The sequence below is a fragment of the Photinus pyralis genome, unplaced genomic scaffold, assembly GCF_008802855.1.
Source record: "Photinus pyralis isolate 1611_PpyrPB1 unplaced genomic scaffold, Ppyr1.3 Ppyr1.4_LG4, whole genome shotgun sequence".
In the NCBI taxonomy this organism is placed as follows: domain Eukaryota; kingdom Metazoa; phylum Arthropoda; class Insecta; order Coleoptera; family Lampyridae; genus Photinus; species Photinus pyralis.
In genome coordinates this window covers 30,433,371-30,453,389 of record NW_022170511.1, presented here as the reverse complement: position 1 = coordinate 30,453,389, position 20,019 = coordinate 30,433,371, and the positions used below count along the sequence as shown (strand labels likewise).

The 20,019-nt window shown below is 37.6% G+C and overlaps 4 protein-coding genes across 5 annotated transcripts in view; 3 read left to right on the top strand and 1 right to left on the bottom strand.

Annotated features, from left to right (window-relative positions):
- LOC116169645 (titin-like) overlaps window positions 1-20,019 on the top strand; it is a 250,194-nt gene that overhangs the window by 67,648 nt on the left and 162,527 nt on the right. The gene's annotated exons all lie outside the window — the stretch shown is intronic.
- On the bottom strand, window positions 4,438-9,698 carry LOC116169646 (tetratricopeptide repeat protein 17-like). Its single transcript, XM_031485786.1, has 5 exons — window positions 9,531-9,698; window positions 8,826-9,424; window positions 5,732-6,019; window positions 4,794-5,375; window positions 4,438-4,747 (listed from the first exon to the last, which is right to left on the bottom strand). Exons 1-5 carry the CDS (start codon window positions 9,681-9,683, stop codon window positions 4,453-4,455), a joined length of 1,917 nt encoding a protein of 638 aa, XP_031341646.1. The 5' UTR covers window positions 9,684-9,698; the 3' UTR covers window positions 4,438-4,452.
- LOC116169657 (soma ferritin-like) lies at window positions 10,036-18,123 on the top strand. Of its 2 annotated transcripts, XM_031485805.1 has the most exons (4): window positions 10,036-10,187; window positions 17,393-17,617; window positions 17,674-17,862; window positions 17,918-18,123. In XM_031485805.1, the coding sequence occupies exons 1-3, from the start codon at window positions 10,083-10,085 to the stop codon at window positions 17,860-17,862; spliced, it is 519 nt and encodes a 172-aa protein (XP_031341665.1). In that variant the 5' UTR covers window positions 10,036-10,082; the 3' UTR covers window positions 17,918-18,123. The 2 variants fall into 2 exon arrangements, with proteins under 2 accessions (XP_031341665.1, XP_031341664.1); XM_031485804.1 differs by having other exon boundaries at window positions 17,674-18,123.
- LOC116169655 (ferritin-1 heavy chain-like) lies at window positions 18,147-19,019 on the top strand. Its single transcript, XM_031485802.1, has 3 exons — window positions 18,147-18,642; window positions 18,689-18,775; window positions 18,824-19,019. The coding sequence occupies exons 1-3, from the start codon at window positions 18,166-18,168 to the stop codon at window positions 19,010-19,012; spliced, it is 753 nt and encodes a 250-aa protein (XP_031341662.1). The 5' UTR covers window positions 18,147-18,165; the 3' UTR covers window positions 19,013-19,019.

The following is a 20,019-nucleotide window of genomic DNA, read 5'->3' as shown; positions in this document are numbered from 1 at the left end:
TATTAAAAGTGTCACAAAAAGTGGCAAAGGGCCGCGAAAACCGCACGTATGCATCTTTAAAAACAGCTGAGATACACTGCAGTTTAAAACCAATAGGATACAAGGTACATACTGAGATTACCCTTGCTATAAGGGTAGTGGCAGTCTACACGTGAAGCAAAACAAACAAACCTCCTTTTCTGCATGTTGAAGAAGGCTTGGTCTCACGCAAAAGTTAACAAGTTAGAACATGACTTCTTCGAGTACCACAACACCGTTGGGAAAGTAGATTCATCAGAGCAATCCAATACGCGTTGAACCTTACAAGAGGATTGGTGTTCCATATTATCTCATCTTATCTTACAAGATGACTTTTTCAAGCACATTGTTCAAAGAACTTACTTGCATGAATCGTAATGAGTTAGATTCAGGTACAACCACTTCGTTTGAGAGATCGCTGCACTATAAAGAGTCCGCACTGGGAGTATTCATAGATATAGAAGGGGCTTTCGACAAAACAACCTTCGATTCAATAGAAATGGCTCTATGTCACCACGGCGTACCGAACGTCATACGAGGCTGGATTGCGCAGCTGCTGAATCTCAGAGCAGTGCACATCAGCGTTGGCGACGAAACACTAAGGTGCACAGTAGTGAGAGGATGCCCCGAAGGTGGGGTGTTATCACCACTTCTGTGGAACTTGACTGTAAACAGGCTCCTCTGTCGCCTTAATGACAGTGGGTACTATACGCTGGGGTATGCGGATGATATATCCATACTTATAACCGGCAAATTTGAGGCTACTTTATGCAGACTGATGCAATCAGCTCTTACAGTAACCGAAGAATGGTGTAGGGAACACTCCTTGTCCATCAACCCGACAAAAACGGAGCTAGTTCTCTTCACAAGAAAAAGAAAGGTAGAGGGTATTCGAGCTCCCCTGCTATTCCAAAAACACCTCCAATTTTCAGAGTCAGTGAAATATCTAGGAATCACACTCGACAAAAAACTGAATTGGAGCAAACATATCCAGCTTAAAGCCGAAAAAGCAAATAGGGCTTTCTGGCAAAGTCGCCGCGCTATTGGCAAACTTTGGGGACCATCCCCGAAGGCTGTCCTGTGGCTGTACACTGCCGTGATTAGACCTATGTTCTGTTATGGAGCAATTGTCTGGTGGCCTAGAACCAGACTCTCCACAACTGTAGCACTCCTTAATCATGTGCAAAGACTAGCGTGCCTTGCCTGCACAGGCGCGATGCGAACGACCCCCACAGCCGTCATGGAGGCCCTCTTGGATCTGCCTCCACTAGATCTCCACGTGAGAGAGCAGGCCATTCTGGCATTCCTGCGTCTGAAAAATAAGGGGTTGTTGAATAGCAGAGGCATTGAGGGGGGCCACTCCCGAATTCTGGGCGAGGCGATCAAGCGTCTGCCTATCCTAGAGGGGAGATCGGACTCACTCACTCCTCAATTCATATTAGGGAAAAACTATCACATCTTCTTTGATGAGAATATGGCATCCCAACCAGATATATTCATCTTCACGGATGGATCTAAGACAATGGAAGGTACAGGCACTGGTATTTACTCCAAAGAACTGAACTTCCATATCACCCAACCACTAGGTAAACTTCCTACTGTATTCCAGTCAGAGTTGGTAGGATTAACGCTTAGTGCAAGAACAGTTCTTATGCATAACATAAAGAACAAAACTATCAGAATCTCAAGTGACAGCAGGGCTGCCTTGCAGTCACTTGGTCACTGTAAAATTACCTCTAGGATGGTTTCCGAATGTCACCACGTACTAGAGCAAGTAGCAAGCAGCAACACCCTTGAGCTCGTATGGGTCAAAGGGCATGCTGGAACGGAAGGTAATGAGAAAGCCGATAAATTAGCCCGACTGGCCTCAAAACAGGCGTTTTATGGTCCAGAGCCGGCTCTTCCACTTACAGTTAAAACTGTAAACAACCTAATAACTCAAGACACCCAAACCCAGCACAGGGCTAGGTGGAACTTGATGTTAGATTGTCGCCATGCGAGAGAAGCCTTCAGAGGACCATCTCGTAGCTTGGCGCGTTTTTGTACAGGGCTATCAAGGAAGAACCTGAGGTTACTCGTGGGCATACTTTCTGGGCACTGTAAACTAAACAAGCACATGCACTGCATGGGTTTGGTGGAATCACCATCTTGTAGAGGATGTTACACAGACGACGAGACGGCATACCACATACTCTGTGAATGTCCCGCTCTAGTCCAACTGAGACGATCCATGTTGGGGGAATCCTGGCCGGACATGGCTACGATTAGAGCCGCCTCCCCTTCCAGCGTCCTAAGGTTCATCTCACGTGTGGGATGGCTTGAGTGATGCTGAGGGGTCGGGCGACCCTAGTCAGGGAGGTAGTACAAAGGGCCCGAATTTGAGGCCTAAGTACGCGTGGACACTGTTCACCCTCCTATCGTAATCCAGAATCCAGAATCCAGAACCACTTCGTTTTTGATCGACGGAGCTACCTACAAAGACGATGGGTCTGTCCAAAACACAAGGTTAGAGGAAACGGACCTGGGCTGATAACCTATTGAAACTAGCTTAACATATGTTAATATTATTGTTGTGTAAACTATGTCATGCGGACGTTTCCTTTGACATGTGCTATGTGCACCTAAAATAATGATGGGTGACATTGTATGAATTTCAATTTTCTTTAAGTTTAAATGTGGTTATTATTTGGGATTGAACACAATTCGATCATGTTATTTAATTTCGAGGTCAATGTATTTTGTTTCAGATTTATTTATTTATTGTCCCTCTTGTTTTCGACCCTCAACAGGCTTACGCCCAATTACAGAGTGACCCACATAATGGTTTTTAGAGGTGCCCCTGCAGAAGGTCTTAAGTTGTTCTATACTACTCCGGTATTCACCTTACGAATTAGGAAAACTGCAGGAAAACCTAATTCGGAGTAGCCGGCAGAATGCTCGTAACTGATCTAAGGAAAATTTACTAGGTATTGATTTTGTTTAAATAATCACTTTGTTTATTTTTATTTGTAATTGTAAAGTTGAATTACGTTCAAGTTTATTCGTTTGGAAATAATTGCGTTGCTATTGTAAAAGTTTATCACCGGTCAGTGCAATAAGAGTTCGTTATCGCTGCAGAACGCAGATAAGCAGATGTTTTTCGCTGTAATACAAGTGTGAGTTTATCTTTTGATAAAGAAGTAGAGGCAGAAGGTGTAGAAGGGAAGAGTTGTTAAACAGAAGAGGCAGACGAGGCTTTTTGGTTTGGTGGGCATTTCGAATGAAGACAGTCAGTCTTGTTTAATTGAAAAGTTAGAATAGACGAAAGTTAGTTGTGTACTCGAGGAGATTTTATTTCGTCGCCATGATAAATGTGAATAGTCCGTTTCGAGTTAAGTTCAGTGGTGCATCACACATTCAAAGAAGTGTGTGTTTTGTGTTGTGCAAGCAGTTATCACTTATGTCTTCAATGTACCCGTTAAAGTAAAGTCCCACACCAAAAAAGCCTCATCAAAGCCAATTTGTGTAAATCAAGAAAGAGGTGAAAGTAAAGTTTCAAAAGCATTTTTTCAATTGGTGTTTTTTTGTGCGTCACTTAAAGTGAATCGCAGTTAACAGGGTATTAAGAATTATTATTAACCTTAAAGTAATTAGATTTTTCGTTTAAATTTAACCAAACGCATGTGCGTGGTATTCGTCATCTGACTCTGAGGGCCTATTTTTATTTCAGCTTTATTGATTGTATGGAATACATTTGTTTTGTCTGTAAATTGCTAAAAAATTTATTTCACTTGGTCAACAGATGAGCGGAGGTTGACCTTATGTGAGATCTTGGTACTATTAATGAAAAATGATTGTAACTAGGATAAATGAATAAATAAAAGTATTGCTCGATGTCTTTGATGTCCAAATACCGGTCCAGGTTGAGTTATTTTATCCTCCAAATTCAGGTACAGATTTTACCCATACCTTGCTACTAGGTCAGCCTAATATCTAACGTAACTCCGACAGTGAAATGTGATGGATCTACATTAAAGCATAAGCTACTTATGAGGAAACCCAGGTCAGTTTTGTTAAACCAAAATGATCTACACGTAAATTCAAATGTAACCCAAACCTCTGTTTTTTATTTTTCCCCCTTATGTCCACCCAGACTCGGCCCTACCTAGAAAATGCAGTACTCGAGCGGATGAGGAATTTCAAACTGCTGAAAATCTAATTGCATAAGATGACTAGCATCAAGGAAATCCATGCTACGGCCAACCCCTAACAAGAATTACAACTTCCTCCAATGGAGAAGCGGAGGCATGTTGTCTGTCAGTCAGAGAAAATGTCTCAACAAACTTGCACGTGTTACCGTTTCAAATAGATCATTTTACACACAATAAAGACAGGCTATTAGCTCAGTGTGCTTATATATTTCAATTATAATTCTAACCGCCATTTCATTAATTTTCAACTAAAGAATAGAGGGTAGTGATTCACACCAATACGTACCTTCTGCATGGCCGTAATTATTCTTTGTCCTATTTCCGATTCCTCAGCTTTGCCATCACTAATGTAACTTAAAAAATGTTGCTGAAGAAGAGGATGGCTTTTCAAATTAGAACTCGCAACTTGTCGCAAGAAGGATGGAAGATACAGCTTCTCCACGTCCTTATCGGGATGCTCGCAGATTGGCGGATACCAAGGTAATTTGTGTTCCGTACCTGTCGGTAACCCTATATAGCTTGTTAGCATTTTTGTTACTCTAAAAGTTTCGCAATTCGTGACACTTCAAGATTATGGGCACTTACTGAAATCCTTTGTTTTCGGGCGGCAGAAACACGGGAATATCCAAGTCGTCGCTTTCACCTAGCGGTAAGTTCCAATTCATACATTCGTCTCTGCTAGGCCATCCGGTTTCGTCAAAGTATAAATCTGAAGAGGTAAAATGAGTGGTCGGATATGTAGGATGTAAAAGTGGAGGCGTTCCCAAGTTGTTTTGAACATTTGGTGCACCTTTTTGAGATTCGTCCTTAACTGGATTTAAAAACGGTCGCCTTTTATTACGGGCCATTTGTTCGTTAATTTTCTGCGTCTCACTTTCGACATTGCGTAATAGTCTCTGCAAATTTAAAGTGACGTCGACTTGTAAATTTGTAACCGCTTGATGGTCGGTAAAGTCGCATGTGATGGTTGGTTTTGAATTCTCCGATGTGCGTTGTATGCAACGCTGCCCTCTATTAGCCAATATGGCACTTAATTTTTCTGAGCTGTAACCGATCAATTGCGCTTCAAATGGAGCTTGCTCCCACATTAGCCGTTCCTGCAACCTTAACCATTGCTGCTGTTGGCTATGATAATTGTGCAAATCCGATAGAATTCCTTGCAACGATCTAAAAAATGTCTTTCATTTGCTAAACTTACCCTTGGAGTAAAAAGTGTGTAGACCCCACTTTGACAATAAAAAAATTACCATTCGTCACATTTCCATGGGTTTGTAACAAATGAAAGAGTTACCGAGCACAAACAATACAAAATTGTGGAAATAACATTAGGAAAGGCGACACTTTACTAAAATAGTAAAATTTGATGCAGGTGAGGGTATAGTTAACTGTGTTACCTACTGTTCATATTTAGAAATATGTTTTTTACATCTACATATCTTACACAAGCAGTCCAACGGTAATCTAGTGAGTCTCAAACTGGTGTCTACTTACTTTTTTAGTCAAAACAAAATTCGTCAACTTACTCATGCAGCTGCAGTAAGCCACTATCTAATCTTTTATGGCACAGGGTGGCATACTTTGTGGTGGCAACATCTTCGAGATCAGGTTGTAACTTCAGAACGTTGTCATAACAAGCTACTGATCGATTATAATCCGACAAAACTGCGTACACATTACCTAAGGCAATGTAGTTAGTAGCTTGAAACGGCGCATGCTCGACGGCTGCGTGCAATAAAATTGCAGCATCCTTTGGATACCGAGCTTGATGAAAGATCCCTGCTAGGTTCAGTAATGGAATGTCCTTGTATTCCCTGAGAACAAGGGAAAATGTGCTGAATTATATTATTTAAAACCACAGATATTAAAAATTTAAATCGTCATTTATTAAAGACGACACATCAAAAATTCCGATTATTTAATTTGTGGTCAGTGCAATTATACAATGAATAGTCAGGCCGTTTTAAAGCATAATCGACGTAAAGTTACCACCTATACACCCTATTTGTAAATTACACCAGCGCCTCTAGTGTTCATCTGAATTGCGAATAGCCTCCAGTCACTACTAAAATGTGTGGTAACATATGTGAGAGAGATAGCCAACATTAGAATACCGATCATGCGCACTGAGTTGACATTTCCGGCATTTCACTGCCGTGTGGCGTGTTATTTCCTTAGAACACGGTGCTGTAGTTCACACCTTACTGGTCTTGTGTATTAACAAATGTGTTTTAAAATTGGATGTGTACTTGGTGATAAAATCACACCGGTCACACTTTAAATCTTTGGTAATCTTGTATGTAAATACATTTGTTTTATTATTAGATTTATCATTCGTTGCATAATCACACAGGACACATTTTAAATTCTTGGTAACCTCATGTGTTAAAATGCTATTGGGCATGTGCAGTCGTCTATTTCTCTGTCTGCGTTAGGTCTGTTGACACAGATGCTCCTTATTGAAAGTAAATAGAAGGCTATATCTATGTACCTATTATGATCTAAAAATTTGGAAAGATAATGACAGTAGGTAATAGCGTTGATAAAAGCTGTTTTCGGTAATAGAATAATTACTATGAAATTACGCACAAACAACTGAGAAAACTTAATTTGAAGGCGACCAACAGAAACGAGATAGAGAGAGCTTGCTTCTTAGTTTTCCCTTCTCTCTCGCCTGCAGTATCTGCGCTTAGCATTGACACGCGCAGTCCATCTCTAAACGTGGATGGTTCCAATTTAAAAAAAATTGCAATAGTTTAGCCATAGCCATGGAAAAACGTCACAAATTAACAGTTTTTTTGTGCCTTTGACGCACTGACGCATGCGCGATAAGCTTGAAAAATTAGAAAACCCAACTAACATCAACAACAAACTAACACTAATAATAATATTGTCTCTAATTATCCCCAAAAAAAGAAACATTTTACACACTTCTACACGGCCAATTATTCTAGGCGCGAATTTTCCGGGAGCGAATTTTCGGGAGAGCGAATTGCCCGCTTCACTCTTTCAATGATCAAAAAGAGTTTCAAATGTGAGAAATACCTAGCTACTACAGGGTGTCCCAAATTCAATTTCTACAAGTTCAAGGACTATTGAATATAAACTGGATTAAAAGTTGTGTTTTCGAATGCGAATTGAAAGTCAAAAAATTCCCCTAATGAAAATCGTATGCAATTCTTCATAATGTTGTGTGAGATATTCGCACTTTGACATCACCAATGGATGACGTTCCAATTGTCCTTTGGGAGTACCCCTCACTGACATGAGGAATTATAACCGATCTCAATAAGGGGTCCAGGAGGTGAGATTTGATTAGTAGAAATTAATTCCTTTCGTTGAGACTTTTCATTATAGTGCCATGAAGGAAAACCTCCTTCTCCCCCAAGTTCGATAAGTAGCGAGGAAAGAGGGCGGTAGTTGATAGAAAACAGTTAATTTTTTTTAATATTCAAAAAAATGCGCCAAAAAATTAGCTAATTTATTTTTTATTTTTTGGGACTATGTAAAGAAAATGTAAAAACAAATCACATATTGTCACTGCAACTTTTTCTACACTAAAAGTAATATGATTATATTTTAATCCGGGCACTTAGGTTTTTTGTTGCAGTATTAAATTTTAGGTGAGCAAGAAATGTAAAATGGCCGTTTAGTACTCTCGGGATGTGTTAAGCTGTTTATATTTAAAAAATGGCATTGTATTATGAATGCAATGTATATTTCATCTTTTCCTATGAGCCACAACATTACAATAACCCTTCATAATGCAAAAAGTCATTAAAGAAATAGAGATCTAATAAAAATATATGTCCCCATATTGCGGTGGGCACTCCCTGATATTGAATTCAATCAGTTACTACATTTTTGTGTTGCCAATATTAATGAAAATAAACGTGGATCAAAATATAGTGAGGATCCCTGTACATCTCACTGTACAGTTAACTTTCTAATTAGGAAAGTTTTTATGGGAAAAATGAACTAAATAAGATTATTTTAAAGAAATGGTACAGATCCAAGTTTCAAGACAATTGAGCACAATGACAATTTGACACAGTGTTACCACAAGTTTTGGTAGGAAAACAAAACCTGCTATAGAGGAAAAAAACTTGTAGTCTTATTTGCCCATAGAACCGGTAATCACTGTATGGGTAGAAAATAGGAAGAATTTTTTTATGACTGAATAAAATACTTACTAATTGACGTTCTCTTGTTACATTTTATACAAGATAAATCCAATATTTTCTTCTTCATAATATCTTGTTATTTGGATTGGACCATGACATTACACTATATGTGTGGTCAGAAAGTGCCCACAATAACAAAGATACTGGTACTGGCACATAAGAAGGCAACAGATGATGCATTCTCAGTATTCATGTTCTATTAATTACACATCCACCACTCCTGCAGATACTAAATTTGTCATCTGTGCATCACCCCCTCTCGCCTTCTTATGTGCCAGTACCAGTAACATATATGTTCGATGTTAGTCTAATTCTACTTAACTTGCAACTGACACTTTTGAAATTGCAATGTGCATGTCAATAGATTTGAATCACAAATCCAATAATTATAACAATTAATGAAATACCATACATCCAGCAATTCCACAAAACTTACCTGGGGGAGTAATGAAGAGCTCTTCTACCGCACTCAATTGCTCTTGGTGCATCCCCAAGTATTCTCCAGTACAGCACCCCTAAATTATAATGAAACCAAGATGAACTGTTCTTGGACAAACTTAAACCAATATAATGTCCAAATGTATCAATCGATGAAACAGGTAATAAATACTCCAAATCAGTCTCGGGTACAATGCTAATAGCATTTCTATTAACCATTGCATGCAAATGCTCAAATGCAAACATGCTATAATCGAGCTCGGCATAATTTGTACAGTCAGGTGCAGAATAATCGGTAGATTCGTTTTCGTACAGAATACCCAAAGTCACATCTGTTCTGCTACTACCGTTAGAGCCGATGCTGGAGTACAAGTCGATCTCGCTCAATAGTTTACCTGCCCTAGAGCAGTCCGGGTCTTGGGAGTAGACACGGGTCTCCAAATCCGAAGCACCCTCTAGACCCGACCATTTTTGGTCTATTACATTTTTTCTGTCAACTAAATCTTTATATAGAGTCGTTATATCAATTCTACGGGTTTCTTGGTCCAATAAAGCGATGAGATCGTAGGGACGTCGAAGATGGAATGGAGAATCCAACTAGAAATAGCATAGATAAATCGCAAATGTTGAATGTTTGAAAGAACTCAGCTGATTGTTATTTAACCAAACTTTTATTCACAAAGTGTATACTTGAAAGACTTACATGTGATTGTATACGTCCATTTTCGGTTACAACCCAGTGAGTGGAAGCGTAGGTTTTTAAATAAATTTCAAATAAAATAAAAAATATTTTCCATATTTTCCCCATTTTCCAAATTCTTCTTAAAAATACGCATTGCGCAGGTTTCGATACCATGCGACACCGTCGCTTTTTTTTGCAATCGTCATTTTCACGTCTCGTCTCTGTCTTGCCAACTGGAATTCCATATGATTGTCGATTACGTAATTCAAAATAAACTAACACGCGCTTCTTTGCCTTTTTCTGATTGGATGCGGATTTTTTGAATTCTTCGCGCCACAGTAGCGATACTTTCAAGCGAACTGATCGAAAACATTAATTATAGCTTTAAATACGGCTCGCCACAATCGTTTGGGTGACTAAATGAATTTCGGTCCGGGCCATTTATTTACGAACACGTCATTTACGCCAATCGACCTTTATTTTAGTTGACCTGCGTAACACACGTGTATCAGATGGTTGCAGCGGCGACGCATTCGTTAAACCGTCTTCCCAATATTACGACCGTTCCTCGCAATGGCAAAGTCGCAAGTTGCGCAAAATTTCCATAAGGATTGCGAAAATGCCATCAATAAACAAATTCAAATTGAACTTAATGCCAGTTATGTTTATTTATCAATGGTGAGTAGGTACCATTTAATTTTATTACAATAATAGGGACACGGTGCGCAGATGTGAATAGCGTGTATTTTTGTTCAATATTTATTTTATTTCTATTGCACCTAACCCATTGGATCTGCTTTTTCAACAAGGTTAAACGATTATTTTTTTAGTGTGTTGTTTGCTTATTATTTATTCAGATATAGTCATTGATAGCTAGAATTAAGTTTATTTTTAGTGCGTTTTTTCCATTGCTATTTTTGAATGGCCCTCTTATTATTGCGCAATTTTAAGTAATTTAGATTCAACCGAAATGGGTTGAGCTTTACAATGAATAGGATACTTAATTAAAAATATTTGTGGACATTAGCGCGATTTTCCTACAGGTACCTATAGCTCGATACTCGAACTTATCCATACGTCACATATAAAACGTACAACATATCGATTTGTTTTTTAACAACACAAATATTTGATATATATGAGGAAATCTTATTTAAACTTAAAACGGTATGGCCTTCTCAACACTGACGCTGACGTACATTTATTAATCATTAAGTCATTTACTAATGAATCCATTTGCAGCACGCAAGAATTTATTACAATTTTATAGAAGAGTATGTATGTACACAATTAACAAATTTAGTTAAGAAAACAAAGTTACAGGATAACGTCAATTTAAAAATCCCCTGATGGAAGTAGGGTGACATGAATAACGAGTATTTTTTGGTAATTATTCGTCACTAAAACGACGACACTATGATTCCATGCTCAAAACGCAAAGGGATTATTATAATGTCAAATTTCTTCTCTGGGGCAAAGGAAGTTCTCACCAAAATTGTGTAGCTTATTCCCTGGCGAATATCGCATTGTAATTGTATTCTGTTATTATTACTAAAGATAGGAAATGTTTCTAATATTTAGAAGTGTGCTTACGATTATTTGTGTTTAAAGGAGACAAACCATAATATAGTCATAGGTAACAGAGAGATGTGGTACTTTAATTTCAATATAAATTAGGTATTGCATGTTTTATAGTATCTTTTTTCTACTACTCAGGCTTAATGCACCTAGATGGGAGGTTACTCCGGCACGATCGATGAAAACCCTTACTCACATGTATATATGTAATCCCAAGCGAAGCTTTTTGTCTAATAAGCTCCGTATTACGTGTGAAATTGGGTCTTCGCCTGGTGATTAATCGACGGTCTTCTGGGTAATTAAAATCTTCTATACTTTTTTCTACCACCGAAAATACTTTCTCTTGTGGATTTGGTGTCAAGCGTAGTAGGTCTGCTCGTCCCTTTCTGGAGACAATGTAAACCCTGATTGTCGTTCTTATATAGCGTAATTGTATTTAAGAACTCGCGCGCATTAAGGGTATCATGACGATGCTTGTGCTACTCCAGTAACTTCATTTTAACAGCGAGACTAAAAGAAACGTAATTTTCCACTCGCTTTTAAATGAATTTATGGCTTTACCTATACTTTTACTTAAACTTTTTACTGAAAATGCGAATGGTTAGTGTAAAGTGACTCATGTGTGCATACATTCTTAAAAAAAACAAGATAGGTACAATAATAACGCGACTTTTTCACGAAACCTGTCAAACTTGTTATTTATGCATCGCAGTGGTTCGAAAAGTCGACTATCTTGTACCACAATACCCACCACAAGACTTTGGTTACCAATTCCGTTATTGAAGCATCAAATTGTAGTGAAGAATTAATGTAATAGGACCTAGTGTTGAAAAATTAGGCCTCGAAAATTCATCTCCATAAAAACTCACGATCCTGAATACTCGCTTTCATAAAATTCGCCTCTAGAATAGTTTTCATCGGGAACTCTACCTGTGGTATATACTGTGTCCAAGATAACGATGTCTATTATGGGGATCTTGGAAACTATAGAAGATACGACGATAGTCAAATTAGAGAGAAGATGCGCAATTATTATGAAGACACCTGAAAATTTCGATTGGTTTCGAAGATATGCCAGAAAAACTGAATTTTGCAGATTCTGTTTTTATTTTTTTCTGATGTTATGCGTATATTTAAAAAAACGCTGTTGCTATTGGCACTGAACTTTCATCTTTTCATTATATATATTTGCACGCTCCTGATAACGCGGTTCTCCTATCCCTTTTGCAGTTTCTGCAATCCTCAAAGAGTTGGAGGAGCCCAAAATACGTGCCTACGTTAATAATTCAAATTTATGGTTTCATATTGTAGCGAATATTTTAGAAATCCTGATAGACATCGAGGCGCCATGAAATATTAGTCATCGGTGATGGCGGATGTGACGCATTATGTCTGAGAAATATGACGTGCTTGTTCTAGAACATGCGTGAAGCGTTCGGTAGCACTCGAATATTCTGGATAGATTGTTGTTTGGTATAGGTAATAAGTATAAATACCAGAGTTGTAGGAAATTTCATGTTCTATCAAATTTGTGAACGCTACTTTAAGAGCATGTGTTACGTCGCGGAAACATTAAAAACCGGCGTTGAAATCGTCAAATGCCCGTCGCTGTAGACAGGGTATTTTTCAAAATACGTAGCTCAAATTTGGAATAGAGTACCTTCAAATCTTGAGGTACAATATGTCTGAATTAGAATATTAAAAATCGCGAGCGTTTTTGCAAAAATTACCCTTGAAGTATGACGTTAATGCAAAATATAGTCAATGTTTGACATATTTTTTAGAGGGTTAGAATAGTAAAAGTGGAAAAACAATTCAGTCATAATGGAGTTTAAACTGTTATTTACCTTTAAAAAAAAATTACGAGTCATTACAGTTGATAATAAAATAGTTCTGGGATCGGGTAAAAAGTATGTTTTCGTCATAATTTTTCCGTGATCCAGAATTAGTTTCTCCCACCTTAACCTTACATTCGCAAAAGATTGGTGTGATCATTCGGTTATACCCGCGATCGTACGGTTATCGTTATTATGGGCGTTTATAATATTAAAAGCGACAATCCAAAAAGGTAGGAAATATCACGAAGAATTAGAAGTGTAACTGTACTGTAATTATTCTTCTTCTTTATTACTTATTATTATTACATTTTTGCGTTACAAGGTACGTACGGGGCGGTGACTTTCCGAACGCACCATAGTAATTTTTTCATTTCCGAATTGGCTTCCCTAATTATTTTAGAAGTAGTCTATTTAGGTTTTTTTGTAGAGAAAAAAATTACGAATCCGTACATAGTTTCCTATTTATAATCCGGTAATGCTATAATGGAATTATGAAATCAAACAAAAGCGTCTGCACTTGCCATTAGTTATTGTGTTTACGGAAAAATATAAAAAAAGGAATCCCGAAAATTAACAATCTGTTTTTAGTAGCTAAATTCATCCGATCATTTGAAAATCCTTATTTGGTCACTTCTTTTGATGACAAAACAATAAGACAAACCCGATCACCGTAGGTACCATAGTCACGGATTAATTATTAGCGAGGTCCTAGTGAGTAATTTTGCGGTGTCTGTCCGTCCGTTAGCACGATTTCTCGATAACGAATGGACCAATTACAATTAAATTTTTTAGGTAGATTCTGTATCAAATTTGTAGATCGGAGTTCGTGAATTGGTAATGTAGGTAAAAAAATAAGGAAGGCCCTTTTGACATCTCTGTTAGTTATGAACCAAATTGCATGAAATTTAATATGGACATGGTTCTAACATACAATACGCACTTCCAAAAGTTGAGTCTCTTCGATTCAACATTCAAAGTGCCCTTTTCACATCTCGACCATTTAAGAAACGATTTGCAAACTTTTTTATTTATGAAGGTATTTATGTATATGGAATTTGATACATATAGGCACTCGGAATAAAGGCAAATCTAACGCCGGTTTCCAAATTCAGTTTTACGCATGCGCAGTGCTAACTCTCTTATTTATTAAAGCATTTAAATGAAGTTTGATACTTGACACTTGGAATAAAAGGAAATGTAGCTCCAGTTTAAACATTTGGTTTCGCGCATGCTTATAGTCCTACCCAGTGACTCGTTTGCTATATTTGTTTACACGTTTAATGTTTATTTAAATAAACTAATTAAAACAACGATGCTTTCCTTCACACTGGGCGACTCTCAAAGCGTTCTCAATTTTTTTACAGTTTAAATAAAAGTGTAAACAAATATAGCAAACGAGCTCCTGGATAGGGCTATAGCATGCGCAATACCAAATTTTTAAACTGGAGCTACATTTCCTTTTATTCCAAGTGTCTAATATGAAACTTTATTTAAATGCTTTCATAAATAATAAAGTTGGCACTGCGCATGCCTAAACCGAATTTTGAACCGGCGTTAGACTTGATTTTATTTCAAGTGCCTAAGAATCAAATATCATTTAAATACTTCCATAAATACGAAAGTTAGCACTGCGCATGTGCAAAACTGAAATTGGCGTTACATTTGCTTTTATTCCAAGTGCGTAAGTATGCCATTTCAGTTATGTGGTTTCTTAAATAAGAAAGTTGACTCTGCGCATACGCAAAACCAAATTTCAAAACTGGCACTAGATTTAATTATTTTATTCCAAGTGCTTATATGTATCAAATTTCATGTAAATACCTTCATAAATAAAAAAGTTTGCAATTCGTTTCATAAATGGTCGAGATGTGAAAAGAGCACTGTGAATGTTGCATCGATTAGACTTAAATTTTGGAATTGCGTATTATGTGGCTAGAGCTATGCCCATATTGAATTTCATACAATTCGGTTAATAACTAACGGAGATGTCAAAAGGGTCTTCCTTATTTTTTGATCTACATTACCAATTCACGGACTTCGATCTGCAAATTTGATAAAGAAACCACCTACAAAATTTCATCGTAATCCGTCAATTCGTTATCGAGCTAACGGACGGACGGACAGACATCGCAAAATTATAAACTCGCTAGGAGCTCGTTAATAAACGAAACATTAAATGGCTTGTCTTAACAATTAGTTGTTAGGGCTCGTACATTGTTAATTTTCGGGATATAATTGAAGTAAAATGCGAAAAGAAACGACATTTTGCCATTTTGTCTTCGTTCTTTGTTTATAACAATATGTTCCTGGAATTTCCGGCCAGGGAGACTATGATTTTCGGATTCAGCGATTTTTTTTTACATAAAGTACACTTGGGTTTCGTTGAGTAAAATGACAACATCCAACCCAAACGGTAATTTGACTGGACTAATTGATTATACCAATGAGTATACCTACATTTTATTTTAATAAGCGATGAGTTGTCTTTGCTTTTCTCTTTGTAATTCTAATTACATACTTACAAAGAGAAAAGATAAATATTGTCCTTACGGTCAGCGGTATAGAAGATTATTGCAACATGAATGCATAATAACATCAATATCAGTATACGCGACACGAGTGCATGATCCCCTTCCCAAATTTTACTTTCCTCTAAAAATGCGGCGGGAGAACGTACTGGAATTTCCCCTCTCGAGTCTGGCTAGCCGACTTCGACGCTAATGTTACTAATGCTCTTAACGGAAATTTGTATTGAAAAGAGATATATGGGAAACACTAAATTTTGCGACTATTTTGGCAAGTTTTTAGCGCATTTCCACAAAAATAAAAAAAAATGCGCTATTGTGGCCACTTTGTCCGTCCGTCCGTCCGCTCGTTTTGAGACGCTACTAGTTTTTTATCTTAAGAGCTATTGTTCTACTTTTTTCGCTATTTGGTTCGTTATGGTGTCTAGTCTTGCACCAAGGAAGGAATTTTTTCTGGACCGCTTACAAAAAAAGTTGTAAAAAAAAACAAAAAACCGTTTTTTACATGTTTCATAATTTTACACTTTTGCCGTTTATTAACGATCCTAGAGATCGTTTATAATTTTGCATTGCTGTATGTCGTCTGCCTGTTGGTCTGTCTGTCTGTTCCTTTGTCTGTCTGTCCCTCTATCTGTCCGTGTGAACGATAACTTTATTTAGAAATGTCCGATCGCTTTTACATCTCCGTTAGTTATGAACTGAATTGCATGAAATTCAATATGGGCATAGCTTTAGCCATATAATACGCAATGCCAAAAGTTGAGTCGAATGGATTCAAAATTCACAGTGCCCTTTTCGCATCTTGACCGAATTGCAAACTTTTTTAATTATAAAAGTATTTAAATGAAATTTGATACATAGCCACTTGGAATAAAAGCAAATTTAACGCCAATTTCAAAATTTGGTTTTGCGCATGCGCAGTGCCAACTTTCTTATTTATGGAGGGATTTAAATGAAATTTGATACATAGCCACTTGGAAGAAAAACAAATTTAACGCCAGTTTCGAAATTTGGTTTTGCGCATGCGCAGTGCCAACTTTCTTATTTATGGAGGGATTTAAATGAAATTCGATACATAGCCACTTGGAACAAAGGAAAATCTAACGTTAGCTTCAAAATTTAGGTTTGCGCATGCGCAGTTTCAACTTTCTTATTTAGAAAAGCATCTTACAAATCGGAAATGAATGCAAGTGGAAATGCGCTTTATGTAAATCGTTTACGATTACTTTTTAACTTAAGATGGCGGCACGCGTAGAGCTCCGTCAAGATCGAAAACTTAGATTTAACATTAGGAGACATATTTATTTATTTATTTATTATCCCTCTCTTGTTCTGGGGAATCTGGACCCTCAACAGGCTTGCGCCCAATTACAGTGACCCGCATAATGGTTTTTAGAGGTGCATCTGCAGAAGGTCTTATGTATATAAAACATTAAGAAATTGAAACTATCCGGTTAATTACGATCGCCAATCACTAATTGCACTGACCTAACAAAAGATATGATAATTTTCTTCAGCGAATAATTCCTGCCCTATTGTTAGAAAGCTTCGTGACAGTTTCTTTATCTGGATAACTCCAGTGAGATGTCAATTTTTGGGAATCTGGGCGATTTGTGTATTAATTGTTTGTAAAAAATTATTACATAGTGGGTCATCTGCACTTCATACCTAAACTGTTGGCGGGTTGCCCAACAAGAAATCAACCATATTTTGTGTGTCTACATACATCCGTTTCTTAAAATTGAAAAACAATACTCAATTTCTATGCTCCAAATGAAGTTCTAAATAATTATTTATGTTAACACAAAGCATTCGCATCGTTTCAGCTAATTGAGGAGATTAGCCCCGTTTGTATTAATTACCCGCCGTTACCGCTACATCCTTCCACAAATATCCTGGTTTACAATTGCCGACTAATAATTTCAAGCACTTCTATTTTTAGTCGTACTACTTCGATCGAGATGATGTTTCTTTACCGGGATTGCACAAGTACTTCAAAGATGCTTCAGATGAAGAACGCGGCCACGCCATGCGATTTATGGAGTATCTAAATAAACGCGGAGGACGCATCATTCTCAACACTATCGATGCGCCCGATAAACAGGAATGGGGTACAGCTTGCGAGGCCATGACTTCGGCTTTAGAGTTGGAAAAAAAAGTGAACGATGTATGTTGGTTATTAGATTACCTACTGATGGTAGATAAAATAAGGATCATTTTTAGAATTTACTCACACTGCACAGTGTCGCTTCGGGTCATATGGATGTGAATCTATGTGATTTTCTGGAAACGCACTATCTTCAGGAGCAAGTTGACGCAATTAAAGAGATCGCGGATCATGTCACAAGCCTGAAACGAGTCGGAGAGGGATTGGGCACTTACATTTTTGATCAAAAATTCGTGGATAAATAAGTCTGTACAAACTTATTTTAGCATTTAGTTTCTATAATAGGCTTGTTTATTTTAGAGGATGAAGTAGAGGAGGCTTGTGAACTGTGATGTACCTATGGGGCACTTTGTGAAAGGGATGTGATCATATTATCACACTATATATCTTGTTCTACCTGTATCTAGCAAGTTGTCAATTAATTGCATGCTTAATATCTTTTGCAAATATCCGAAACCTGTAACTATGACAAGTATGGAATGTAAATTAAAGTTGACATGACAGTTTGTTAATTATTGCATTGAGAAATCACAAATTTCCTGTTTCCAATGAATTTATTCAAGTTTCCCAAATTCAGTCTTTTGAAACCGAAAAATGCTCCAAATGATCTATCGTGGAAAATCTTTAAATATATTAGCACAATTACCTTTCCAGCGGATTACTCACACCCACATTTCTTCAGCTCAAAGGCATCCGCTGGTAGCATTGGCCGATCATCTTACCACGCCGAAGTGGAGAAGGCCGTAAATGAGCAGATTGTAGCCGAGTTTAACGCAATGTACATGTACTTATCAATGGCTAGTTACTTCGGCCGCACCGATGTTGCTTTACCAGGCTGTTACGGGTTCTTCATGGATATGCATATTGAGGAACACGAGCACGGATTAATTTTTCTAAATTATCAGAACATGAGGGGTGGGAAAGTAGTTTTGGGTAACATTCAATTAGCGCCAGACAAAATCTGTTGGGATGGTATTCGCTCTGCGTTTGCTACGGCTGCTGAAATGGAAAAATCGATCAAAGACGTAAGTTAACTAATTGGTGATCGCTCGAGTTGAAGTACATTTTTAGAAACTACTTGCAGTGAACTGCGTGGCTGAAAAGCACAGGGATTACGGTGTAATCGACTTAATTACAAGCTATTTTATCCCAGCGCAGGTTTGTCTTATGAATGTGTTAAAGTATGTCAAGCGATGTTTTCTTCAGGATCGATCGATATGTGAAATGTCTCGGTTGCTGCAAAGAATAACTAAAATGGGAAAAGAGGGTGTTGCAGAATATTTATTCGACAAAGAGGTTCACACGGCGTTTGTACAGAAAGGGCCTAAACCATACATACCCGATTATCCAAACGCAGAAAAGGACGCTGCTAATAAAAAAGATTTGTACATTTAATGCTACAAGGACTATTAAAGAAGTGTATACCTAATGTTACCCTTATCCTTTTATACGCATATGAAACCGAATTTCTTTAAAGCTATAGGTAGGTATACAATTTCGTTAAGTCACACTCAGCGAGAGTTTACTCCTTTTTGGAATGCCTTACTTAATGGAGAATTGCACGTTGCTCCCAACAGTTCAAAACACCCTTGCTATTTACGAGTATAAGCGCTTCAGAGTTAATGCAACACTCGTAATTCTGGAGCGCGAAGCGCTTATAGGCACAAAACAAGTGTTTCGTGGTCATAGGCTTGCGTTTTATTGTAACACCAGGAGTAGGAAGCCATATGAAGTATAGGTTCAGGTTCCGCACTAGGTACTTAGATAGCATTATTAGATGGGAATTTCCTTAGACCAGTTTCGAGAATTCTGCTGGCTACTCCGAATTAGGTTTTCCTAGTTCGTACCAGAGTAGTATAGAACAACTTAAAACCTTCTGATGCAGAGGCACCTCTAAAAAGCATTATGCGGGTCACTCTGAAATTGGGCACAAACCTGTCGAGGGCCCAGAACAAGAGAGGGATAATAAATAAATAATTAATAATAAATAAACACATAAATAAAATATTTTTAAGGGTTCCGGTTTTGGGCTTCAGGTTCCGGTTCTGGGCTTCAGTAAATTTCGGTTACGGTTCCAATTTTGTTTTTCGGTTTCTAAGGGTTCCAACATACAATTAGTAGCTATTAGTGCAATAGTTTCCGGTTCCGGGTCTGGTACCGATTCTTCTCGGTTTCGGTTCCAACCCCCGATAAACACAAATTTTTATCCACTTTTGCAAAGTTTTCATGCACTTGCATTCGCTCTTTTCTACATTTGAAAATATCTTTTCTACTATCTACAATCTATTTACATACAACATATGGAGAATTTCACTTTAATAATTAAAATGCATCCAGAGGGTTTGAAACATGGGTTGGAAACCATTTTAATTATTAGTTCCGGTTCCGCACTACTTAGCTAG

Excerpts from the sequence above, each read along its gene's own strand:
- LOC116169646 (XM_031485786.1), bottom strand. The coding sequence starts at position 9,683 with ATGGTATCGAAACCTGCGCAATGCGTATTTTTAAGAAGAATTTGGAAA. Across the intron at positions 9,425-9,530 it reads ATGGACGTATACAATCACAT|TTGGATTCTCCATTCCATCT; the intron begins GTAAGTCTTTCA and ends TGCTATTTCTAG. Across the intron at positions 5,376-5,731 it reads GGCTTACTGCAGCTGCATGA|ATCGTTGCAAGGAATTCTAT; the intron begins GTAAGTTGACGA and ends GACATTTTTTAG.
- LOC116169657 (XM_031485805.1), top strand. The coding sequence starts at position 10,083 with ATGGCAAAGTCGCAAGTTGCGCAAAATTTCCATAAGGATTGCGAAAAT. Across the intron at positions 10,188-17,392 it reads GTTATGTTTATTTATCAATG|TCGTACTACTTCGATCGAGA; the intron begins GTGAGTAGGTAC and ends TTCTATTTTTAG. Across the intron at positions 17,618-17,673 it reads TGGAAAAAAAAGTGAACGAT|AATTTACTCACACTGCACAG; the intron begins GTATGTTGGTTA and ends GATCATTTTTAG.
- LOC116169655 (XM_031485802.1), top strand. The coding sequence starts at position 18,166 with ATGAATTTATTCAAGTTTCCCAAATTCAGTCTTTTGAAACCGAAAAAT. Across the intron at positions 18,643-18,688 it reads TGGAAAAATCGATCAAAGAC|AAACTACTTGCAGTGAACTG; the intron begins GTAAGTTAACTA and ends GTACATTTTTAG. Across the intron at positions 18,776-18,823 it reads GCTATTTTATCCCAGCGCAG|GATCGATCGATATGTGAAAT; the intron begins GTTTGTCTTATG and ends TGTTTTCTTCAG.